Raw genomic sequence first — 27322 nt, 5'->3', positions numbered from 1 at the left:
ACTTCCAAGGTGCAAAAGAGGGATAATGAGTGACATCCATCTGCCATGTGTCACAAGCATGGACACCCCTGGGATTAACTCCCTCAGGGATGCACTTTGCCTGCAAACTGCAGGTTGGACATTGTTGAAGAATGGCGGTAGCTTCTTGATATGTAATGCCAAATTGGCGCACCAAGGCTTTTTTATTTTGATGGAAATAAGCATGGCTGTCCCCTGCTGAAAGCGGCGGAGGAAGAGGGGAAGAGGCCATAATTTTGCAAGCCTCATCTGCCATGTGGTTGCCTTCGGACAGGAAACCGGGTAGCTGTTGGTGGCTTCTAATATGCGCTACAAACAAAGGGGATGTTCTGTCCTTCAGGAGAGTTTGAAGCTGCAAAAAAAGCGTCATGAGAGAGGGGGGGGTAACAGGGGAAATATATGCATCAAACATGGCCACAGCCATTTGAGTGACATACATACTATCTAATATAACATTCAAAGGCTGTTCTGGGAAAAGAGACAAGGCTAGCAAAAAGGCGGCTAACTCAGCCTGTTGGGCAGATGCTTGTGGGCCTGTTAGGCGTTTATGCCATTTGCAATTATTTTGCCATGTACAAGCCCCTATGGTTTTGGAGCCGTCTGTAAAAACAGTGAGGGCTTCCTTGAGTGGCTGCTGAACGAACGGCGAGGTTAGTGTGAAGGGTACTGTTCGCAACAGTTGCAATCGAGGATCAGGGGGAAGATGGCATGACACCTGGCCACACCAGTCCTCCAAGGCATCCTGCAGTGCAGTGGAGTTTTGTAGGAGGGGTTCCCATTGAGTAACCTTAAGGGGAATGTACAGGGTGGAAACATCCAGTCCCATTAGGGCTCTAATCCTCTTCCGGCCTTTCTCAACAAGAGAGGCCATTTGTGCTGCTCTGGTGATGATGGATGTCTTAGGTGTGTGTGGCAAGTGTAGCCATTCTAAAATATGTAGATGTTTGTTATCAGACGTTTGGACGATGATGGCAGTTAATAATTGATGTGTCGAAAGAATGGCAAGAGAGGGTGGTTTGTCAGTGAGCGCACGGTCCACCCATTGGGTCGTAAGGACGGCATTGACCTGTTGTAGGGCGTGCAATTGTTGTTCTGTAAGGTATACCTTGTCAGCTGGGTTTGTCAAACCCACTAACGCTTGGAATAAAGGTGATAACATGGGTGTAGTTAAAGCAAGGTATGCGCGGGCCCAGTTAATGACCCCCAGACATTGTTGTAATTGGACCAAGGTGGTCGGCTGGGGAAGCGTGAGCATAGGTAGAAGTGGGGCAGCAGTGGAGGCTAAAACTTTGTGGCCTAGATATTGCATTGGATAACGAGACTGGACCTTTTCTGGTGCAACGTGCAACCCTGCCGTTGCTAGGGTGGCTAAAAGAATAGGAAAAGTTTTTTGAACTGTCCCTTTCGGGCCCTCAGCAGCGACTAAAATGTCATCCATATAATGATACACAAGAAAATGCGGAAATTGGGATCTATAGGGTTGCAATGCTTTATCGACAAAAAATTGGCACATTGTGGGTGAGTTCAACATGCCTTGTGGGAGGACCTTCCACTGGTACCGAGCAGTAGGCTTTGAATTGTTAAGTTCCGGTACCGTAAATGCGAAAATAATTCTGTCCTTTTGTGCCAAAGGTATGGAAAAAAAACAATCCTTGAGGTCTATTACAATAAGGTCGTGTCCTTCCGGAATCAAGTTGGGGTTGGGAAGTCCACACTGCAAAGGTCCCATGGGCTGAAGGATGGTGTTGATAGCCCTAAGATCCTGTAGGAGGCGCCATTTGCCAGACTTCTTTTTGATGACAAATACCGGAGTATTGTATGGGCTGGTGGAGGTTTCGATATGGCCTTCAATTAACTGCTGTTGGACCAAGATATGTAAGGCGTCCAGTTTCTCTTTGGTGAGTGGCCATTGATCAACCCATACCGGCACAGAGGTTTTGAGAGAGAGAGAGAGAGACCCTGAAGGGTCCTGTAAAGCCATTAGGGAAGTTGAATAAAAGCGTGGAACTGTGAAAGCAAGTCACGGCCCCATAGGTTACAGTGCAAAGGCAAGATATAAGGCTTTAGATAAGCTGTAATATGAGAATGAGCAGTCACAGCAGAAAGCCAATGAGAGCTGACCTTAGCGGCCTGTGCTCCGCCTACTCCTTGCACCGAGGAGGCTTCAGCGATAGGCCAGGAGGAGGGCCATTCAGCGGAACGAATGACAGAGACGTCGGCGCCGGTGTCAATCAAGCCTTCGAAAGAGCGACCATTTAGTGTGACAAGGAGGGTGGGTTTAGAGGTTTGGACTGGTTGCTGCAAGGCAAACAATGATGGCATATCAGGAGAAGGGAGAAGTATGAGCGTGGCGACAATTGTTCCTTTATTTAAGGAAAAGCACCTATCTCCCACTCCTGCCAGAGCAATTTGTGTCAAATCTGATGAATCATACAAATAGGGAGCAGCAACCATTCCCTCAAGCGTAAGCGAGGAGTTGGGAATAAGCAAAGCAGGGGTAAGAGGAGGAAGGGGTTTATGCAGCGTGACAACAAGAGGAAGGGAAAGGACAGCCCCCGGATCGTCATACAAAAGATCCTCTGCCAACTCCACAGGGAAGCTGGTGATGGGTAATTCAGCCTTTGGGGCGGGGTTAGCTGACAACCCCCGATCTAGTTTTCCGAAGGCTGGTGAGGGGAGGAGTTATTGCGACATTGCGAGGCCCAATGATAGCCTTTGCGGCACTTGGGACAAGGAGTTTTAGGTTTGGAGGGGGGGGGCGGCCCCCTTTGAGTGGAAGGGGGCGCCCCACCTCCCCCGGGTGCACGGCATTGATTCTTAAAGTGGCCCGGCTTCCCACAATTGAAGCAATTTCCATGACGAGTGATTGCGAGGGCTTCCGGGGAATGGAGCTGAGGGGAGGGGTTAGTAGAAGGCAGCGAGGTGGTAATGGCGGCAGCGAGAGCGCTCACTTTGTGAGAGGTGGTACCAACGATTCTGCAGAGTTGCAGGAAGTCTGCAAGCTTTACACCCGGTTGATTGACTGCGGGTTGCAGAATGGTCTGGCAGTCATGATTAGCGTTAGAGAAAGCAAGTTTCATTAGCAGCTCATGTTTAGCCGTGGCATTATCAATTTGTCGGTCTAAAGCAATCTGAAGGCGACTTATGAAGGAAGCATATGGTTCATTTGGTTCTTGCATTATTTTCAAAAACGTTTGGGTGGATTGAGAGTCGGAATCATCCACTCTTTTGAGAGCATTCATGGCGCACATGTGAATAATAGCAAAACAACGACGGGGGGAGTTCTGTTGCTGGACTAAGGTTGCGAATTGTCCCTTTCCTAATAATTGATTTGCGGTCACCCCTGCGGGAAGACCTCTTCTAATTTCTACTTCCACCCCTTTGTCGTATTCAGATTGCCACACAACGTATTGCGCCGGGGTCATAAGCATAGAAAAAAGCATTTTCCAATCATACAATAACATAACAGTGTTAGCAGTAACTAAAGAGTCTAAAACTCCCCTAGTAAAAGGAGAGTGCAAGCCGTAGGTGGTTACAGCATCTTTGATTTGTTTCAAAACCTTAAGTTCAATATTGTTATACAAATTTCCTCCCGCCGCCCCTAGGCCGATGGTCATGGGAAAGGCAGAGGGACTCTCCATTTCCAATGAGAGGGGGGAGGAGAGGAGTTCAGTGATGGCGCCTCCTAGGGGGTGGTGTTGAGGGGAGTCGGGGGTTGGAGCTGAAGGGGGAGGAGGAACGGCTGGGTATGGAGGGGGTGGTGGTGAGGCAGCATCGAGATGGGCGGCAAGAGGGGGTGGGGTTTTTGGGCCGGGAGGAGAAGGGCAAGTTTCCGGGGAAGACGGGGGAGGGTAAAGAGTGTTGATGGCCGCCATAACAGCCTTCCAGGCAGTCAGAATAGGCACGGGTGCTCGTGGGGTATCATGAAAATATTTTCCTATCCTTTCCCAAGTGGATGCTTTGAGCGACCCCTCTGAAGGATAGACAGGGCAGTGTCTGTCCATGTACAGTAGGAGTTGAGTCACCGATTTTTTTGAAATGGGAAAGATGGTCGTACCGTTAGCCTTTTGACAAGAGTTAGCCTTCTTCACTAAATCATAAAGTTCGTCCCTATGAACTGACGAAACTTTGGAGAGTGGGGAGCCCATTACTTACGATTGCAGAGCCTTTTCCAGGTGCGTAGTAACGAGAGTGAAGGCAGTGCACCTCTAGACAGAGATCACACCGTGAGACCGAAGGGATCCCGGACGAGCCCCCAGTTGTCGCGTCACGCGACCAGTCCTTCGCCCTTCGGTCTATGGGATTCCCTGGGGGGGAATGAGCCAACGATTCCCTCGCAAGGGTGAGGTCGAAAAAACAACGGTAGGCACAGGATTCTTTTGTGGTGAGCGACGCTACATCTCAGGAGGTTGCTGGTACTGCCTCCTGGTGCCACGCCCCCACCTCCTTTTATTCAGCAGTTCTATCAGGGCGGGGGAGTGAGTACAAAGAGAATAGGGAAATACAAGTCATGCCCTGAGGCTACGTGAGAGACATGCAATCTAGCTGTGCAGTAATGGAGTCAGATACGTCACACAAATTGCCTGGGGGGAGGAAACCTGCCCGGACTTGTTCTTACTTCCTCTTTTTCTCTCTGCCAATATGTAGCAAGCCAGGCTTCCTCTCAATGAGAGCTAAGTCCTTTAAATATGTTTTGCTTTTGTTTATGCTTTCTGTAAATAAATTATTTTTATAGAAATGCTTGGTGTGCGACTTTTCTGATCTCTCCTGGGCTAAAGGCTTTCCCAGCATTCTGCCAACAGTGACTTCCTCGTTTCAATAGAAAATGGCTGTGTAGAATTCAGTCCCAGGTGCAACCCCATATATCCATCTTCCACAATAGAAAACAACCAGCATGACGTTTATTGTCTCTGTTCCCAGTCAAGCTGGTCACTGGATTTCCCTCTGAGTTTAAAAGATGACAAAGCTTTTTCATATCTTGATGCTGCTCTTGAGTGAATACTAATTTAATACTACTACAATTGATTGATTATGTGCCATCAAGTCGTTTTTGATTCCTAACAACCACATAGATTTTCTCCATGATGATCCATCCCTAACCTGGTCTTTCAGGTCTCCCAATGGTGCACTCATTGCCACTGAGTCCATCCCACTTGCTGCTGTTCATCCTTTTCTCTTTCCTTCCACCCTTCCCAGCATTAGAGCCTTGTCCAGAGATCTTGGAATACTGGTATAGCAGAGGAAAATTTGTGGGCTGGGAATACAGGTAATGTTATGGGGATCTGGCAAAAAAAGATGTGGCCGTGTGATGGAATGTGAGGGTGTCCTTGGAAGACGGGGGCAAGAGATGCCGCCTAGGGAACAATCAGATAAAAGAGAAAGGAGCCCACAACAGAGTAATGGCCACAGAAAGAAATTTAGGAAGGGCCTGCCCTAATTACTCAGGTGGTAAATAGGGAGGGCAGGAGATTTGTACTTTCATACTTGCAAGATTTGGTTAACGTAGCCTTACAATAGAGTAGAATTAGCTCATCTTGTCATGTTTCCTGTCTGGTTTGCCTGGGATGGTTGACATCAACCTTGCAGATCTGAAAGTACAAGGGCTAGCAGCTTCATACAGCCTTCTCTAAGGTACCTTTTGTTTCTAATATTTTCCATGACTGCTCAGAAACTAATCCCACTGAATTCAGTGGGCTAAATTCTCTAAGAATTGCATGAGACTGCAGCTTCTGCTTTAAACCTTTTACTAGAGATGCATTATCTTCTCCATAATAGTTTACTTGTCAAATTGAAGTCCAGAATGATTGGCTTAGGAAAGCTTTATATAACTGTCTCTGAGCTGTCCTTCTGCAGTGACACAATTTCTTTCAGTCTCTATTCACGCTGAAACTACAAAGACGGCGTTTAATTTTACTGCACTGTTACTACCTTATAACTGCAGTAGAAGTCTGAATGGCAGATAGATTCACAAAAGGTATATACATCAATATTTTCAGCTTCCTTGTTCACTACAATTCATAATCCCAATGGTCAACTGTGATTATTAATAACTTTGTTTCTTCCTCTTTCATCATACTGTTTATCTGCCTTCACCACCATTAAACCTTTGGATTTGTATCCTAAATCCTTCTCCAATGGCAGTTAGAAATCCTAGTAATGCCAGACCATCTGTTTTCTCCCGTTTCTTAGTCATGAAGAATTCATGAGCAATGTTCTTTCTGCATCGGCTCCCCACTATGTGAAGAATTCATTCCCAAATTGGATCAACTAGTTATGGGAACAGCTCTCAGGTGGAGGTCCGCATTAGTAACAGATTTGGGGAGTTTAAAAGAACCATAAAATAATTCTCAGAAAATCTAGGGGGTTTGTTGTTGAAATTCAGAATCTGATACTTCTCCCACAATCTCCTTAGGTGATTATAAGCCCCTTCTCCAACACAGAGAGGTCCAGGTTTAAAATAGCAAAGTATAATTTAAGAGTTATTGCATTATGAGTTTACTGGCCTATTAAACTCAATGGACTGAAAATATGAACAGGATGCAATAGGAGATGGAAAACCCCTAGCAAAAAAGTATTTTCAGCATAGACAGTGAATATAATGCAGGAAGCAGAGAGGCCAAAGAAAGGGTTCTTACACCCCCCACACCATCAGCCCTAATCTATCTACTGCAGGATGGAGGCCTCTTCATTTATGGTTACAGACTGTAATCCCCTGATGCAATGCAGGTTGGTAGAGTTGGTTTTTACTTCCCTGTTTTGTGTTGAGGAAGGTGTTGGCCCAAAATCACCCAGATGGCTTCTGTGACTATGGGATGTTAGTAAATATATGTTAAAATACCATAATCACTACCAATTCTGGAAATTTTAAAGGAAAAATTAAGACTCTACCAAGTTCATTTGTGCACCAAAAATCATTGGCAGCTACAAATTCACACATTCAAATTTCGTAGTATTGGCCCAAACATCAGTGCTACCTTAGCTTGCCAGGTTTGAGTTAGAAAATAATTTAATAAAATAATTTATCATTAAAATCAATAGTTAACAATAATAAGCTTAGGCAAGCATCAACTTGTACATAAGATAAATTCTTATGCACAATTTGATGTCTGCCTGAACTTATTATTAATAGTGTTTTTAGTGGCTGAGTCACTTTTGACTCTTCATCACCTGATGCACATTTTTGCAAAGCACCCAGTAGAGTTTACTATTCTATTTAACTGAAGTTAGGATGGAGTTACTCTATAATATTCAAGAACAAGAAGTAATGTAGTCATCAACAAGAATGATATCCATCATTATGGTGAAGGAAAACATAGAATTAGACCATGTAACATATTAAAATAATATTTGAATTCTGATAACGGAAAACATTTTTTAAAAAATTTATAGTTCTATGCTAAGAATAACAAGATAGATCAGATACAAAAAGAAAAGAAAAGGAAATGCTACATAAGGCCACTAGATGGTGGCCTAATATAACAGAAAAATAAAAAATATAGCTTACAAATGTATTATGTAAGTAAATGTGGGCAATAAATCTTTCACAAATAATTATAAAATGTGGTATAAAAAGGGAAAAGCAGCACAATCAAGACTTTGTCAAATGACAGCAAAAGGTTTTCAGATGTACAAATGGAGTCATGAGTACCCACAGGGGTGGTAAGAGGAGGCAATGGTTGGGACATGTGTGATGACTTTATCGTGTAACTGTCATGACTTACAAGTACATGCTTATGTTGGATATCAGGACACAAGTAGATAACTGAAGTATTTGCATGATGACATCACCATGTGTTGCTATTTTAACATCACTACAATTTTCTGTTGACACTGCTGATGGGAATTTCCAATGGTTGGCTCTTTTGTTGATATATGGTTATATATTGGTTAGTCTGGATCTGTTAGGTGCTTGACTTAGGAAGTGATTTGAATATAACTTTAAATGGAAGGGGACTTAATTATCTGCTAAAAAGGAAATGAGTTTCCACTTCTGTAAATAAATGTATTCTGGTACTATTATTATTTTATGAAAAAGGTATTATTATTATAATGAGGGTGGGTAATGAAAGCTACTGATTGTTTATTGTAAGTGACTGCTTTCTACTGAAAATGCAGAAACTGTAAAAGGACTGAAGAAGGACTAAAATACAACTGCAAAAAAATTCAGTGAGTAAAATATAGATGATAGCTAGATAGGTAGAGAATAACAGAAGCAGCCAATTTCTCTATATGAAAAGCGTACTGAAAATCTAAAAACAAACAAAAAGACAAATAGAGGAAATTGAAAGATTTTTTGTTGTTTATTCGTTTAGTCGCTTCCGACTCTTCGTGACTTCATGGACCAGCCCACGCCAGAGCTTCCTGTTGGTCGTCAACACCCCCAGCTCCCCCAGGGACGAGTCCGTCACCTCTAGAATATCATCCATCCACCTTGCCCTTGGTCGGCCCCTCTTCCTTTTGCCCTCCACTCTCCCTAGCATCAGCATCTTCTCCAGGGTGTCCTGTCTTCTCATGATGTGGCCAAAGTATTTCAGTTTTGCCTTTAATATCATTCCCTCAAGTGAGCAGTCTGGCTTAATTTCCTGGAGGATGGACTGGTTTGATCTTCTTGCAGTCCAAGGCACTCTCAGAATTTTCCTCCAACACCACAGTTCCAAAGCATCGATCTTCCTTCTCTCAGCCTTCCTTATGGTCCAGCTCTCGCAGCCATATGTTACTACGGGGAACACCATTGCTTTAACTATGTGGACCTTTGTTGTCAGTGTGATGTCTCTGCTCTTAACTATTTTATCGAGATTGGTCATTGTTCTTCTCCCAAGGATTAAGCGTCTTCTGATTTCCTGACTGCAGTCAGCATCTGCAGTAATCTTCGCACCTAGGAATACAAAGTCTTTCACTGCTTCTACATTTTCTCCCTCTATTTGCCAGTTATCAATCAAGCTGGTTGCCATAATCTTGGTTTTTTTGAGGTTTAGCTGCAAGCCAGCTTTTGCACTTTCTTCTTTCACCTTCATCATAAAGCTCCTCAGTTCCTCTTCACTTTCAGCTATCAAAGTGGTATCATCTGCATATCTGAGATTGTTAATGTTTCTTCCAGCGATTTTAACTCCAGCCTTGGATTCCTCAAGCCCAGCACGTTGCATGATGTTTTCTGCGTACAAGTTGAATAGGTAGGGTGAGATATACAGCCCTGCCGTACTCCTTTCCCAATCTTAAACCAGTCCGTTGTTCCGTGGTCTGTTCTTACTGTTGCTACTTGGTTGTTATACAGATTCTTCAGGAGGCAGACAAGATGACTTGGTATCCCCATACCGCTAAGAACTTGCCACAATTTGTTATGGTCCACACAGTAAAGGCTTTAGAATAGTCAATAAAACAGAAATAGATGTTTTTCTGAAACTCCCTGGCTTTTTCCATTATCCAGCAGATATTGGCAATTTGGTCCCTAGTTCCTCTGCCTTTTCTAAACCCAGCTTGTACATCTGGCAATTCTCGCTCCATGAGTTGCTGAAGTCTACCTTGCAGGATCTTGAGCATTACCTTACTGGAATGTGAAATGCATGCCACTGTTTGATAGTTTGAAAGGCTCAGACAAGACATTCCCAAATTTGTTGTTCCTCCCGGCCATCCACAGCATCTGCTGCCCTAGGTAAAAGAAAAGGAATAAAGAAGCAGCATCTTCTTAACAGCAGTTATCAGTACATTTGTATTTTGTCCTCTCTCTCTAAGGTTACATCATAATTTCCTTCCTTCCATAATCTACCCTTTCTAAGCATCAAATCCATAAATCACCAGTTCATTTTATTCAATTTCAGCAAAAAGTCCATAAGAGGTTTCCAGTCACTGATAGTAATGCTTTATTTTTCCTAATGGGAGGAGCATCAAGAAGCAGGAGGCGCTTCGATGAGGCTCAGATATTATGTAGTAAGGTCCAGACAAGCTGGGGAGGCCTTGTGGGTACAGTGACCATATTTTCTTGGAAAAAATAAAGGACAGACCTGAAAAAGGGGCAAATCTGAATGAGGTTCATAAGGATAAAAAAATGTTTATAACTCTGCTTTACAAAGGAAAACTCAAGAGCAAAATAAAGAAATAAATCTAAAGGACAGCTTTCTGAAATAAAGGACTATAATAAAAGATGTATGGTCACTGCAGATACAGGCAACAGAATTTGGGGATATTGTTTGTGATAGATGCATCAATAGTACTTTCAGTCCACAACTGTTTTGCTAAAGGAATTAAAAATCAAGATATTTATTTATTTATTTTATTTATACATTGATTCACCGCCCATCTCCCCCTCAAGATATATCGGACCTAAAACAAAATAAGGGAAAATTGGGAAATTTACTGTTTCCTGAACCCACTGATTGACACAATCATGCCCGTTCCAGAGAAAAGTGCAAGCTGGCAGGAGATGCAGACTTTTGTGTCTCCCATTTTGAACATATTTCATTAAAAAAGTGAATAAATATTCATATTGCATGACTTCGGGTGCTCATTTTGAGTACAGTACCTCTCTTAGGATCCCTGCTTTCCATGCCTTGCGGCCTCGCGCATGGCCAAGAAAGACAAGCAATTTTTTTCCCCAGCTCTCCTCCTATCCCTCCCATCACCTCGCGGGCTGCTGAAAGGACAGGAGACCCTCCCCGGCAGAAGCGGCGGGTCAAGCCGGGAACCGATGCCGGACGCCAGGCTTCTCGGTTGCCACGGCGACTGAAGCCGCGCGGAGACGCGCGCTCTTCTCACGCATGCGCAGGAGGGCGGCCTCGCAGTGATTGCCAAGGCAACCGCTCTTATCCCACTCTTTCCAATGGCTCCCAAGCGACCCAAGAGCGGGGCTGGCGGCGGGGCTGCGGGCACAGGGACAGGCTCCAAGAACTGGGAAGCGGGGCTGGTGGCGGCCCGCTTGGAAGAGGTGCGTTGGCGGTGGAGGGGGGCACATGTTGGTCCTTGTCGCAGGAAAAGAGGTGGACCTGCTTGTCAGGAAAGGCGAGGGTGTGTGGTCGAAACTCTGATCTCAATGTTTGCAGGGGGGACGAAGCCCTGTATCCAACTCAGATGGGGACAGAATTACTTTGAGGGCTAAGGATTCCGGTCTCTTTCTGCCTAGAAGTATGGTTCCTAACGTGGCTTGTGAGTTTGCCATCAGGGGCTCATGCATATAATTGCAATTCAAGGCAACCCTCCATACCAGAAGAAGCCACCTTGAACCTGGTGTATCTTAAGAGAAAATCTCCTTCAAGTCAAACCCAAGTCCTGGTGGACTCATCTGTGCACTTTTCTTGGCAGAAGTAATTTGCCATTGTCTTGTTCGGGGACATTTTTCCCACTTCGGAGACTAACCTGGGATTTCCTACTGGTCTCCCGTCCAAATACTAACCCGAACCAGGCATACTTCGCTTCCAGGCCTAAATAGCTAATCAGAATTTCCATGGAGCTCCCTTTTTGTAATATATGGGTTGTACTTCAGCCTTTGTTGTAGGTTGACAGTTCTCAAAATCAAAGAACATTAGTGCACTATATTAAGTGTACAGTAGTAGGTTAGGAGGGTTGAAAGCAATGTGAGAGGTTATAAACATGAACATTGGAAGCAGCTGTGTAGGGTCTTTTTCCTTTGCTGAGCAGCCAATAACTGTAGGTATATTAAAAATAATAAATAAATGCATCCAGATTACCTTTTTTAAAAGCCACAATACAATACCAGAGTCAGAAGAAGAAACTTTAATAAATTAAGAAAAAATAAAACAAGAGAGGACATAAAAACTTTAGTTAACAGGGCAACACACAATATTTGCCCTAAGTGTCCGATGCGGTTTGTTCAGATGAAGTTAACTGTTCGGAACCAGTTATACATACTAAAATAGAGAGTGATAGGATGAAGCATTTCATTCATTTTGTCATCAAGTTCTGCACATGAGAAGATGAAAGAAGAGCAAAGAGTCCAATTAAAATGTTTATATGTTTTATTTATATATATATATATATATATATATATATATATATATATATATATAATTTATATATTAAAATTCATATCATCATCGATAAAATTTATATTGATTTCTTAACAACTTGCTGGTTGGTGGAAAAATGGGGAGATTCTAGCCATATCGTGTGACATTGCCTTAAATTGTTTATTCATTTGCTGAGACATACCTGCCAAGTCTTTAGCTATTCCCACAGCATGTTTATCCCATTCTGCCTTCAGTTCTTTTTAAAATTGTTTTATTACTTGTCCAATTAAGTCCATATCAGGTATTTGTCCATGTCTGTGGACAGCACTTTCTTCATTGCTTCTTGTTCGTTACTGAGAAGGGATGTCTCCATTTTGTCCCGTTTTCTTAAAAATCTTACTTAAAAATTTGAAAGTTCCCATGAACCTGTCAGAATGCAGTCTGACTTTGAGTGGAAGGAGGGGGAGCTCAGCAGAAATGGTGGGAAAAAAGCCGCAGAGCTCAACCCGTCCAGAAACCTAAAAAGAAAGAAACAGGATCAGCTGATAGGTGGTGATCAAAGGGATCGAATTGAATTGATTGAAAAGGCAGAAAGGAAAGAACATAAAAGCAGAGGAGGAACAGCTTGTTGGGGACAACCGTTCACTAGACTGTCCGGCCCAGCCTTGCCTCTCTCAAATGAAGGAATCTGAAGATTCCCAGCCCGAGAAAACTGGAGAAGTTCCTGCCTGCCGATCCAGCCCATCACCCAGCCCCGCTCCATTTTGCCATCCCAATGTCCTGTTTTTGTCTCAAGGAACTATGGTCAGCCTAGTTTGATCCCCTTTCCCTTATACAGTGTCTTAACATCATGTCTAATTTATCTTGCCATTTAATAAAGTATCTAGTAAGGTAAACTGGCTAAATTAGAGAAAGTAGCTGGGTTGAGGGAAGAGCAGATAGCTCAGCATGCCATATTCATCAGTGGCTAGCCATGTCCCCCCACCCCCCAAAATGTGTCTATTAATAAAAGCATTTCATGTTTGGGAGAGAAGATGGTGTTATATCAAGTTAGTATATTTCATCTGGTATAATCTATACAATCAAAGGCCTCTGCAAAGGTTTCTGTCATTCTACAGTCCCATTTGTAAAAGGTAAATGGAAATACAATATTTCCATCTTCCTTTAACCTACTTTCCTTCTATTGGATCTCTTTCATGATCACTCTTGAGTATTGCTACATTTGCTATGCATTTTTGCATAATTTCTCTGATTTGCAAAAGTTCAAATTTTTCTTTTCTTGTTATTTAACACCCATGATTGAGATATCTTTCCTTATTTATCTATCTATCTATCCATCCATCCATCTAATTTATATAGCTGCCCATCTCACAAAGTAAGCAACTCTGGGCGGCGTATAACAAAGCTAAAACAATTTAAAACAAACTCATTTAAAACAAAGCTAAAACAATTTAAAACAACTCTGGGCGGTGTATAACAAAGCTAAAACCATTATCATCATTATTAAAACATTAAAAACTATAAAAACCAAACTAAAAACAAAAAAAAATAGACAAAGGGATGTTAATAATCTATATTTTATTTATTTATATTTATATATTTATTTATATTATATATTTCCTTGTCCTTTCTTTCTTTATATTTAAGACCCCAAGAGACAAATGTCAAGGAAAGTTTGATGATGTTCTTCAAAAATTCTAAAAGCACCTGCTGACGGATAAACTATCATCTTAACTAAAGCTGAATCGCATCAAAACATTTTCAAATATACAGCAATTGTTCACAGAAGGCTGTGGCTGTTGTTTAATTAGCATTACATATGAACATATGAACAGAATTGACCTATGACTCTAACTTGTTGGGTTATTTCCTTTGGCAGGAAGAACCAAATTTGGCAGCAAGACCAAATTCTAAAAAAATTTGAATTTCATAATTAGTTCAGATAGTGAAGAATTTTGGAGTTATGTGATATTCAAGTAAGGCTAATTTCAAAAGTAAAAAATGGATCTTAATTTTAAGCATGTTTTTATAAATAACTGCACTTATATTTATACTAAACTGATTAATATATATTAATTTCTTCATAGGACCACCTCTTAGACTTACAAACTAAAAAAAATCAGGAATGCAAAAAGAGGGGGAGAAAAAATGGGATGGAGATAGAGCATTTCTTCAAGGCCAACACAAAACCATGAGCTAAGATTTATATCCTCTTCAGACTGAACTGATCTTGTTGTGCTAATACATTTATTCTTCGCCCTTGTATCCAATTGATGAGGCCAGAATAAATTTTCTGTCCTCTCTCCAGTCCAGGGATGTTCTTCCACAGATACAACTTTTAGATGATGTAGAGGAAACACTGGACATGGGCAACTATTCTTTGACTGTCTATTCCAGCCATTCTCAACCATTTGACCCTGGAGGAACCCTTGAAATATTTTTCAGGCCTCAGGGAACCCTGTACATTCAGGCTCAAACAAAGCCAGGAGTTACAAAATTATATTTGTTTCATGGGTAGGTCTGTATATATGCATGAACAGTGTTCTTAAACTAAAAATAAAGAATGAAAGTTACCTCTTTAATGTGAAGTCGAAATTTTAAATAATTTTTAAAATAAATTATGATCTCCCAGGGAACCCTAGTGACCTCTCACGGAACCCTAGGGTTCCACAAAACCCTGGCTGAAAAACTCTGGTACCTAGTCCAGTGTGGTTCAGTCTTATCATCAGATATATAGGTCACTCAGACTTATCCGATCAATTTTAATGCATTGTACATCTAACCAGGTAAGCCTTATTATTTTCCTTATGGAAAATAAGAAATAAGCCAAATTAACAATAATAAAATATATTTGCATGATACTTTACATAATTAAAATAACAGCTATTAATATATAGAATGGCTGATAGTTTCTGATTCAAAGTTTACTATGTCTGATGTAGCAAAAGTGAAGATACTTTTAAACAAAGAAGATAGATCAAACAAAAGAAACGAACTATTAATCATTTTTTAATAATTTATCATTGCGTAGCTGATACTCCATTTGTTCTTTAGTCTCTTGTGATCTCGGTTATATACATTATTAATGCTTCTTACATTTACAAGCACATTGATCTAAAACTGTTTTATTTCTTAGTTCGTGTAAGTATATCTGTATCTTACCCAAATAACAACATAGAACAGTATTTGGTTAGCATAAATAGTAGCAAGATCTAGTAGATTTAGTAGTATAATATTGCCACCTGGTGGTAGAGGGCAGTTGCATATAAAGAAATCTGAATTCTGAGCATAGAAGCTTCTATTAAAATAAAGGAGAAGATACAGTTATACTGCACTTCTTTATTTTATTTTATTTTATTTATTTGTTCAGTTTATGTAGCTGCCATCTCACATACATGACTATGGCAGCTTACAGAGTTAAAAACACAAAAAGCAATACAAAATAACCAAAAGAAACTAAAACAATAAAACAATAAAAACTATTAAACCCACAAAAAAAAACCATCTGCAGGAGGGTGCAATCAATCTCACTAACAGTACAACCATTTTGCAGGCTCCACACCATCACTACCAGATCCCCAGGCCAGATGTCGAAGCCATGTCTTCAGTCCCTTGCAGAAGGCCAGTAAGGTCAAGGGCAGTCTGACTTCAGGGGGAATGATATTCCAGAAGGCAGGTACCATGGCAGAAAAGGCTCTCCTCCTGGGTCCCATCAGATGACATTCCTTAGTGGACCAGACCTGCAACATGCCCTTTTTGCTGGACCTGATGGAATGGGTAGATGTGATTGGGAAGGGAAATAATCCATGTGATATAGGGCTTTATAGGTCATTATCACCACCCTGAATGATTTAATGATTCTATTTGTTTTGGATCAGGAAAATTGGATTCCCAGTGCTGCATTTGTTGTTGGGAGCAAACCTGAGGATGAACTTCACATAAAGGCTCTATCTGTTGCTGTGCAAGTCCCACAGCGGAGGCTCTTCAGTATGGTTTCTTGGGAAGAATTATTAGCACAGGTATATTGTATTTATAATCGTGGAGCAATTGTGTTAGAGATGAGCCTGAAGCCAGGGTGCGGCTTTACCTATAACTGGGAGTGATATCTGAGAAATGCTGCTTTTTGCTAGATATTACTGGTCTGAACATAACAAAAAGAATTGGTCTGGGAGGCTCTTCTATATGCTTGCAGTTAACAGGAGAAAAAAAGTTCAGAATTGGGAGGTGGGATAAGCGCTTGTCTCATAATTTGAGATGTAAAAGAACATTCTCTGTCATCACTATTGAACCATCTCATGGTATCTTGCAATAACCATTTTAAAGTTTGATTTAGCTTTTGTTGTACAGATCCATTGTCTTGCATGTGCATGCCTATATCATAGCAACATAAACCTGCAGTGCAGATATCCTTCCTGATATCTGCACATAAATATATTTCTATCTATTTTCACAAAGTTTACATGCATTATTGCAAGCCTGAACTCAGTCTATTACATGAGTATAGTCCCTGTGTTGTTTGTTTTCTTATAAATAAGTCTTGAAAGACCTGGTTATTCTTATCAGCACAATCAAAAAAGTTATATTTTTCCAGAATACAGTATAGTTTCTTTTAGTAGTTTCTTACTGTCTTTTTATTGCCTTTACTATCAATTTTCTCTTATATTGATAGGAACTAAAGATCTAGTCAACAACTTCAATTAGATGATGTATTATTATCAGTGATAGAGTGTTCAGAGAAATTTTAAACATCAAACATGTAGTATTCTGTGTATATATGTGAAAGGAACATTGCAAACTTCAGCATTCTTCATAAAAGACTATGACTAGGAATCAGGGAACAACTATTTTTGTGTGCCCACTCTTTGATAGACTGGTCTTTCTTGAACAGTCCCCACTACATATGGTAAAACACTTTGAAAAGTGCAATTTTCTTTTGGAAAATTTTCTTTTGGAATATACAGTAACTATTTTAAAGTTAAAGGAGGTCTTATGAGCAACAAGTTTGAAATACTACCTGGTAAGTGATCATTCCAGAAAGAAAGGAAAATTAATTAACAATGTAAAGATTTAAAGATACAAAGTAAATGGCAAAACACTAGATAAGAATTTAATCCAAGCAATGAACTAAGGGATCAGACAACTTTGAAATCTTTTACTTAATATTTGAAATATTATGATGTTTGCTATAAGATTTTTGAATTTAAAAACAAAACAGTATCTTTGTGGGAACAGGAATTGTTTAGTCTTTCAGGAAAGAGACAGGCTTTTTTTTTAAACAAGCCAAAAAAAAAAAAAAAGACTGTGATACAGAAATGAGACACTAGAAAGGGCTAAAGACCCACGCAGAGGGAAAAAAAGAAAAAAAAAACTGCATTTTACTTCTGAAGTTGATGATTAGCAGTGACACTTGTAAAAATGACAGATAAAGATATTACATTGGAGACACTTGAAAGGATTTTTGAAGAAATGGGAAAGGAGCTTGCAGCTACAATGACAGCAACAACATCTGTCTATACAAATGCATTATTCAAAAAAGATTTTAAAGAAGAAATGAAAGATGCGAAGGAAAATGATTTGGAAGAATTTACAGACTAACAGGTCCTAACCAGTGCAGAAATATCAGAAAATAAAATAAGTCGTGGACTATAAAACAGAGATGAAAATTAAAGTGGAAATACAAATGATAAGCCAAGAGATGAAAAGTGACTTGGGTAATGACTCATTACTCGATTTATAAGAGATTTGTTAAAGCTGTGAAAAAACTCCCAAGATGGGAGAAAGAAAATTTGGATGGAGATCAAATCCTACAAGAGAATTTTAATGAAGTAAAGTTTGTTAGGAGCAAAAGAAAGGAATATAAAGTTAGCCTCTTTGATCAGGGTTAAAATAAATACTTTTATAAAGTTCCAGGTAGTTCCAGGTACCCTTTATGGACATTTTGCTGATCCTGGACAGAAATGTTTAATGAATTTTGGATTTGTGGATGGATAAGGGTTGGCATACAGGAAGAAGTGGTTATGTAAGGGGGTAGAGAAATACTAAGTTTGCTTGTACTTGTGAAGAATATTGGAAGTCACTTCTTTAAATACTCTTTTTTGTTTATTCTCTTTTTCTCTTTTTCTTTCTGCACTTTTCATTTATTTTCTTTCTTTTTTCTTTCAATTTGTATTATCTTTTACTATTGTGAAACATTAAAAAAAAGAAAAAGTGGAATTTCAGATAGCTTGTGATATGGCATGAAAGTTTCCTTTTCAGAAATGAAGTAAAAAAATGTATTAGGAGTTTCCTAAACCTTGGAGACCCAACATTAGTACTGTGTAGGTCCTTTGAAAGTGGTGCTTCAGAATGTGCAGGACCATGTACAAAATACCATTTTTTCAAATCATTATGTATGTGGAGATATCTGGGAATAGCTTCTGAATCAATTACATAAATCTGCAAAAAAACACACAAAAAACAAAAAACTAACAACAACGAATATGAGACTGTGAATCCAGAATGTTAATTATGTTATATTTGTTTACTTTTTTTTTTTTACTTCTAGATCATGGAAGCTGGAGATGTAAAAGCAAAGAAGGTCAAAGAAAGAGAAACACCTTTATATTATGAGGTAAGGTAAAACATATTCTTGTTGAGGTTTTCCTACTGACGATTAAGACTGCTATTGTACCTAATCATTTTGGCCGGGTGAAGAGGTTGTATTTGATTGTCTCCTTTCAGTGCTTCATGAAAATCGCCTGGGGGGAGGATCCTGCCCAGACTTGTTTCTTACTTCCTCTTTTTTCTCTCTGCCGATATGTAGCAAGCCAGGCTTGCTCTCAATGAGAGCTGAGTCCTTTAAATATGTTTTGCTTTTGTTTTGCTTTCTGTAAATAAATTATTTTTATAGATATGCCTGGTGTGTGTGACTTTTCTGATCTCTCCTGGGCTAAAGGCTTTCCCAGCATTCTGCCAACAATTCTCTGCCTTGAGTTATTTATAAAAATAATAAAGGCAGGATAAAATTAATTAATTAATTAATTAAATTATTATTACTATTACTTGGATTAATTATTCTGATTTACTTCAGAAATTAATTATCTCATATCTGAGATCTTAATTGGGACTTTTGCTTTTAAAGTGGTTGCTGAAAACCAGTTTCTTGACAATTAACATTTTATTTGTTTATGTATGTATTATATGTCTTATCTGCCCAGCTTTCTAGGCTGATTACAAAATATTAAGTTACTAAACATTTGAGCATAGAAAAACATCAAAGTGTTAGTGCACCTAATTCCTAGTCCATATAGACAGTCCAGCAATTACTACTGTATGATCAATATTATTGAATGCCTGTGACAGACTGAATAGAACCAAGAAGGGAATACTCCCCACATCTATTTCTCATCAAAGGTCTTTGACTGGAATGACCAATGCCATTTTCTTCCCATGACCAGACCTGAATCCTGACTGTTAAGGATCCAGATAAACCAGTTTTCCTAGGAAGCTGGGTAGCTGGTTCCCCTGTACTGTATGGTGTTGATGAGGGGTGGAAAGAGGTCATGCCTGCAGCCCCTCATTTGTGGGGTGCTTCAGGGCTTCAGGGCTCAATGCTCTCCCCTCCATGCAATTTTCCTTTGTTTTATTATTCAAATTTAATTACTGCCCATCTCCCCCAAGAGAGGGACTCTGGGTGGTTTTATTATTATTTACAAGATTATGTTAAGTCATATATCAAAAATAAAGTGTCTGCTCTATGGACTATGGAATAATGAATGGTGGATGTCGTTTACCTCTGTCAGTTTCAATTTATCTCATGGCAAAGTGGGATTCTTTGGGAAAAAGTTGAGGGGCACCAATACTTTTGGCTGTCTCTGTGTCTCAAGATTACTGCAGGTGCTTTTATGCCCTCCTTTTCCCCAAGAGGAACTAGAATATCTTAAACAGAGCCACTGGCCAGCAATCTTGAGACACAATAAGAGTAGAGAAATACATTTTATCACTCTTATAGGCAGTTCTTAAAGGCTCTTACCTGTGTTCAGTTATGCTTGCTCTTCATCTTCCTTCAGCAGTTCTCTAGGCATCTTTTCTGCCACTTCAGCTCCTGGAATTCTTCTAAAAACCAGGAGGATCTCCCAATATTGACCAACAGGAGAGGCTACCCAGCTATGATCTGATCTAAGGCAGTCATTGCTCTTTCATCCCAAGCAGTCGTACTTTGTCACAAGCCTCAGGAAAAACCCCAAGCTCTTTCTAGAACCCAATAGGTGCCTGGAGTGGACTGACTGAATAGTCCTTCTTCCCTGCGGTGCAGTGTGTGTGGCCATGGAGAACTCCAAAGCACTCAGAGATTTGACTGTGACAAGGGACTGATGTTAATTTCCTCCATATCCAGATCGTATCACCACTGCCCCAGGACAAAAACCACCTCCACTGTGCATTGGGCCCTTGATCATTTGGATCAGATCCTTAGTTGCCACAGTGGCCATGAATGCCCAAATCACCTTTAACTCTGCATCCAGAGAAGACAGGCTAAACTCTCCCAATATCATAATCAAAGAAACTCTACCAGCCTTGCTGTGGAGTTGAGCAGCTCCAGCAGGGAAGCTACTATGCAACAGGGAGGTTGGTACAGTACCAACTGATTCTTAGAGCTCAGTTTCACAAATGGGGTCTCATGTTTGGTTAACTGCTGCTGGGGCCCTGACCACAAGCTTTTAGAAGCTGGGAACATGCTATAATCCATTCTATTAAGTCCCTGCTTGTATTGTAACACATTTTTAAGCTGCTGCTATTTTGTTTCTCTCTGTAGGTGATAGAAATGGCAAAAAGTATTCTGGATTCTGGAGAAACACTTCCTGTAACTTTGATTGGAAAATTAATTAAATATCAAATGCTTTGCATCAGAGAGAAAGATCTTCAGAGAAGGAATGCTGAGAAGAAGGTATCTTAGGTTCCAATTGTATAAACACTTACCTGGGGATAAATCTCACTGGGTTCTGAAATCACTTACTTCTGAATAGACATATATCTGATTGCACTATTAATGGGTCAGAAGAAAAAACAGTTTTTGCATCAAAAGCATCTTTTTTTGCAATGCTTTTTTTTATTCCTCATATATCCATCTTCAGGCTGAGTGTATCCCTGCATTGCTGGGAATTTAATGTGTATACATTAATACTCTGAATTGATTAGAAGTGTCACAGAGCCTTTTAAAATACTAAAATAAATAGCCAGTGTCAATAAAGTGCAGGATTTGGCAGCAGTAGTGAGGGTAGTAGTAGTAGTATACTTTACTGATTAGTCACTTGACCTATCAAAGCATAGGCATCAGCCACAGTAAAATACAGTAAAATGAAATAAAGTAAGATACAATGAGATAAAATGAGATAAAATAGGCTACAGTGAGATAAGATAGATAAAATATAGTAAGGTAAGATAAGGTAAGGATAAAATAGATAAAATAGTATAGGATAAAATACAGTGCAGGGATGTATAATAAAATGAATCAATAGTTAGGGTAAAACATTTCTGGTAGCGAAAACATCTGAACAAATCAGAGCAAGGAATACTGAGCTAAATGGACCTGTAACAACCTTCCAGTGCCATGGTAACTTCTCATCTGAATAAATAGAGTCTTTAAAAGTGCCTTCTGGAGCAATTGGTCCTTTCTTCAATTTTGCAATAAAATTTGCTAAAAGTGAAGTTGACATAGGCATTTTAATAGTAAAATCAGTATCTAATACTTGTTGGAGTTATGTACAAATAATATTTAATATTTGAGTTAATATAAAACAAAGGTGTTTTATATGAGAGGGAATGAGAGGAAAAAAGATCTAAAAATTGTCAGAGCATATGGGGAACTGTTAAAACTTGTGAAATGAACATTAAGAGAAAAATGAATACATAGTGCTTTGTCAACTATACTGGTACCATTTTTAAAATGCCATTCTCAGTTGGTTACTTACTTAACTCCGATTACTGTCTAGTATTGCCATAATGGACCCCCGCTTTTCTGGGCTCTTCTCAACAGCCTTATTCTTCTCTAGGTCTTGTGTAGCATGTGCTGGCCAATTGCAATATAAAACATATTAAAGATAATAAAGAAAATTAGTAAATACTGAAGAAAGAAAAGAGAAAGGAAAGGAGAGGAGAGGTTATAAAGAAGCAGTTTCCGATCTTCTTGAGAGTGGTTATAGATACATTTTTATTTTGCCCTCTCTCTCTAAGGTTACATCATAATTTCCCTCTTTTCATAAGTTACCCTGTCTAATCTTCAAACCCATAAATCACAAATTCCTTTTTCGCTTTTTTCAGCAAAAAGTCCGCAAGGGGTTTCCAGTTACTGATAAATGTAGTTGCTGATCTTTCTCTAATCAAACAAGTCAATCTTGCCATCTCTGCTAGTTCTGTCATCTTCACCAACCATTCCTCCGTTGTAGGTATTTCAGAGTCTTTCCGTTTCTGCGCATATGCAGTAATGGTCTTGCAGCAGTAATCATATATAAAAATAATTGTCCGTGGCTCTTTTCTAGTTGATGTTCATTAATCCCAGCAAGAAAATTCAGTTGAATGTTGATCTTTAAAATTTAAATATTTGAACCCAGAAATTTCTGGCTTTTTTTACAAGTCCACCAGGCATGATAAAATAACCCTTCTTTTTGTCCACATTTCCAGATAAATTTGAAGTAACTTAATACATTCTAGACGATTTTTCTGGAGTCTTATACCAGTACATCATTTTATAAAAAACCTCTCTTAAATTATAACATAGTGTGAATTTTAATCTTTTCAACCTGACGTTTTCCCACTGCTCCAACAATATAACATATTGCTCCAATGATATGTTATAACCAATGTTTAGGCCATTTTATCATACACTGTTTCATTTGTTCTTCCGCTGTTTCAAATTTCAGCAAAAGTTAATACATGTTAGCAATTACCTGTTCATGATTTGTACATAATATAGCTTCAAATTCTGTCTTCTGCTGCTCAATTCCAAATGTCCTATTTTCTACTTCAAATCTTTCTCTTTACTGTGCATACGAAAACCATTGATAAATAAATCCCTCTGCCGCCAGTTGCTCTCTTGATTTCATCTTATAATCTCCATGTTCCTGTTCTCACAACTCTCAGTAAGTTAACTATTTTTCTTTACCTACTGTTTCTTTCCTGTGAAATGCTTTTTGTGCTGAGGCCCATAAAGGCATTTTCAGACAGTCTGGATTTATATCTGTTCCATATTCTCAATATTAAACATTTTCCATAACAAGCCAGCAAGGAAGTATATTTCAGTCTACCTTAGCAAGAATATTCTCATTGACAGCGAGGAAGATCTCAAACCTTTTCTTTACCTTTTTTTTAATCAAGGTTCCTTCCTTCCTTCCTTCCTTCCTTCCTTCCTTCCTTCCTTCCTTCCTTCCTTCCTTCCTTCCTTCCTTCCTTCCTTTCTGATACAGATAGCAAAATCACTTTTTTTCCTGGAAATAAGCATTCCCTGTGATTCAGTATAGTAATTTGTCTCTCTCTTGACTTAGAAAGGGCTCAAAAAGATGCTGTAATCCAAAGGTGGCTTTGATTTTTTTTTAAAAAAATGCCAGTACATGGATTAGACCTTTATTATAACTTTTCCTTGACATTTACAAGAGTATACTCATGTAATTTCTCTAATTTTGCAGGCAACAGATGAGCGAGACAAGGAGAAAGAAGAGAAGGGGAAGGGGAAAGGAAAGCCTAAGAAGGAGAAGGAGAAAGAGAAGGAGAAGGAGAAGGAGAAGGAGAAGCCTCCCAGTGCCAAGGCTGGTGGAAAAGGAGGAAAAGGGAAACGGTCAGCTGAGTCACCAAATTTATCAGCGACTACCATTAAAAAAGATACCAAGCTTAAAAGACGTGGGGAAGATGATGGTCTTGATAAATTCATTGGTAGGTGCAAGGTACAGTACATTATTATATCCCCCACTAAAATGAATCTTCCCATTCTAGGCATCTTTCAGATTGCCTCATATATTATACAGGCAAAGCTGAATGCATATGAATAAGAAGCCCCAGTGAATCATATGTATGTTTATTTTTATTTATTTTATTACAAAAATGTGCTATTGTAAGATTCACCAGGAGTCTTATAATAGTTGAAAGTTTTTAAGTTGCTTTGAACGTCAATTAGGCAAGATGGTTAAAAGCCAAGAGAAAAATGGTCTGTGTGTATGGAAGGAAATGTGACCAGCACGTAACTGTGTTTATACTAGTTTACATTTTTACATGGAGTGAGAGAGTCTCCAGAAATGCAAATTGGACATTATCAAGTAGAACAACTGAACTCCAGTTGTTAAAATCAAAATTGTTTCCATTCTACACAAGATATAAAGATCCCAGCAAAACTTGCAAATATTATGCAACTTTTGCTGGTCTAATATAAATATTGCCTCTGTGGATTTTTTTTCTCATGGCAAACACAGCTAATGCTGCTTTTTTCAGCATGTCCTGATCCTCCAGGGTGTAGAAACATATTTTATATATAATATGTGTTTTAAATTAAAATGCATCAAACATTATTAACTTTAAATATGTTATAAGAATAAATATTTATTAAACCACAGTATTTTATTTCTGCATATCTATTGCAAAGGATTAATTTAATTTAATTTAAATTTAATTTAATGTATTAGATTTGTTATGGCTGCCCCCTTCTTGTATTCTCATAATATATTTTAAAAGTACATCACAGAGATTTCAATAAGACTTGACATTTGAGTGAACATAACTAAAGTTAATTTTGCTTCTAGATATAAGGGAAAACTTACTCTCTGTGCATACATGCAAAGAAAAGGTATTTTTCTCTCATAAATAGTTGATGGTGCTGTTGATGTTTCAGTACATGCTGTAGAAATAGGCAATTAAAAATAAGTTGGTTCTTGGACAATAGTACCCAATTTGAAGCTGACATGAAAAAATACTTACACCACACAGTTGTCCATTTCATTGTCTTTATTGCTTGCTTAGTTAACTTTAGTATGGCACAATCATTTTCAGTTGATGCATCAGTTATAAATTCTGCAAGACTTCCTGGAGAAAGCCACAAAAGTCATGTAAGGATTGCTTCCATTTCTCTACTGTTATGGCAGCATACTTTTTCACAGAACATTTTCAGGCTGAAAGAACTAGTATTCCAGAAAAAAGAGCCCTATGAAATGATTCAGTTATGATAGAACTACAGAAAGAAGCATTTCACTACTTGGAGCCCTAATATTTCTGTGGGAGAGAAAAAAGCCCACAAGATTGTTCCATAAAGTCCAAGCAGGAAGTTCATGGTGGATACAGCTCTTGATCATGAAATATCTGAATGTATGAACCAGAAGGGTGTTCAGTGAATTGAAAAGTAGTTTAAGTTTGTGATTTTATTCACAGTTAGATTGGAGTTAGTCCCACTGAAGTCAGTGCTTTTGAGTAAATATGCCTAGCAGCAAAAGTGATTTCATATCTTTACTGAGCTCTCACATCCATATCCAAATAAAACTTATTTATATTACCTTCCACTGGTATAATATGGGCATGTTTATAAACTAACAAAGATAAAGATAGCACCATAACTTTTTGCACCATCTTTTTGCAACTTCTCAGCATTGCTACCGGTTGTTGTACTCTTTTAGTAATCTGAGTTTATGGGGCCTGAATTCTTAAATTGGTCTTACTTAGTTTTCCATTCCAGCCCACCTACTTTAGCAACCTTCTTTTCAGGTTTTAACCACAGCTGCTTTTGTTTTCTGAGGAGTTGGTGACGAGTGTTCTAAGTATCCATACAGCAACTGGAGAGATTAAAATTTCTCTATGAATATTGAACAATAATATCAATCATTTCACTTGGGTATCTTAACAGGTGGTATCTGGCATTTATTAAAAATGAAGGAAAATGTGTGTTTGTTAATGGGTGCAAATGAAACAATTGTACAGCAATGAAATATAAATGCTACTTTCTAACCTTCATATGATTTGTAATAGAAATCTAGCCATTGCTTTGTGGCATAGTATCCTGGGGAAGCTGAAATCTCTGCTTTCATCAGAATTTCCAAATAGCATATATCCAGGATGAAGGATACAGTTAGCTATTACTTTTATTCTGTTTTTATACTGTTTTTAATTGTTAGCCACCCAGAGTCATGCATATGAGGTAGGTGGCCATATAAATAAATAAATGTATGCAACACATGTATTTCAGGTATATATAGGTACATGTCCATCAACTGAAGATGCCAGTTCAGATACCATCCCAACCATATATTTTAATTAAAGCAGTGGGTTTTATGTGATGTTTTAAACAGATGATGAACCAGATGATGGTGCTCAGTTTTATTTCATAATTAGTGGTTTTCACAATCCTCAACTTTTACCTATACTGTCTGATCTTGGCATCAATATTGGAAGCGTCATTCAGATTTCTTCTAACAATTATGAGCCGCTCCAGACCTACTTAGAAATGATGGCTTTGCAGGAAGAACCACTTCTTGCACCAGAAGGTAAGCTACTACTTAATAAAAACATTTATATTTTTCATTAGTGCTGCTGCTGCTTTGTTTTAAATAGGCTTTTACTCTTACAAAATAAGTAGAATATTTATTAACATTAAAAAGGTATCTACTTATTATTGATATTTCTGTGGAATTAAGTCTCTATCTTATTTTTGAGGTCTGTTTCCTTGGGAATGACAAAGAATAAAAACTGGCATAGATGAGGGTATGTCCTAAAAATTAGTGAGGAGTCATTAGTGAGGAGTGAAATAACACTACATAATGTGAATATGTTCTATGGTTCATATTTCTTTATATTGTATCTGTTTCTTCATTAAATGGGTTTAAGAACATTTTCAAAAAGTATGTTTTATGTTAATGGCAGATGAATCTTAAATTAAGTGGCAGGAGTAGGCAAATCTTAGTTTTCCTTTTTGCCAAGGTAGTCCAAGAGTATATTTCATTTTAGCCATGGACATACAAATATTAATCTGCTTCTGATGCAATTCAAGTTGTAGAAGCTGAAAACAAAAAGAAGGAAAAAGCAGCTAAAGACCTGGAAACATTCTGGAAATATTTGGAACCAATCCTAAACAATGGAAAACCAGGATCAAGTATTTTTCAGATAGCTAGACTCTATCACAAAGTCCATGAGTCTTCCTTTCCTGCTGACTGGAGCAACAATGACTTGATGGTTAGTAGGCTGTTTTGTTTTTGTTTTTTTACAAAAAGGCATCTTTGTTGGGTTTAGGGGCAATAAAGTAGTTCAACATTTGTCTCTAATTCAGATCCATCACCCTAACACGTAAACTTTCTCTGCTTACTGGCAATGGCTGTATTTCCTGGTGATTAAGCATTTTAAGGGGA

The 27322-nt window shown here is 38.9% G+C and overlaps 1 protein-coding gene across 1 annotated transcript in view; it reads left to right on the top strand.

Annotated features, from left to right (window-relative positions):
• Positions 1 to 10831: 10831 nt before the first annotated feature.
• The window catches only part of SPAG17 (sperm associated antigen 17), a 132604-nt gene continuing 116113 nt past the window's right edge, over positions 10832 to 27322 (top strand). Inside the window, exons 1-7 of the mRNA XM_063293042.1 lie at positions 10832 to 10936; positions 15854 to 15994; positions 18520 to 18585; positions 20767 to 20898; positions 23633 to 23876; positions 26270 to 26464; positions 26968 to 27149. Of these exons, the coding sequence (XP_063149112.1) occupies positions 10832 to 10936; positions 15854 to 15994; positions 18520 to 18585; positions 20767 to 20898; positions 23633 to 23876; positions 26270 to 26464; positions 26968 to 27149 (1065 nt within the window). The remainder of the gene's footprint in view (positions 10937 to 15853; positions 15995 to 18519; positions 18586 to 20766; positions 20899 to 23632; positions 23877 to 26269; positions 26465 to 26967; positions 27150 to 27322) is intronic.

Source organism: Candoia aspera, chromosome 2, assembly GCF_035149785.1.
Source record: "Candoia aspera isolate rCanAsp1 chromosome 2, rCanAsp1.hap2, whole genome shotgun sequence".
NCBI classification, from domain to species: domain Eukaryota; kingdom Metazoa; phylum Chordata; class Lepidosauria; order Squamata; family Boidae; genus Candoia; species Candoia aspera.
Note: the sequence above shows the minus strand (reverse complement) of the source record. Positions and strands in the feature narration are given on the sequence as shown.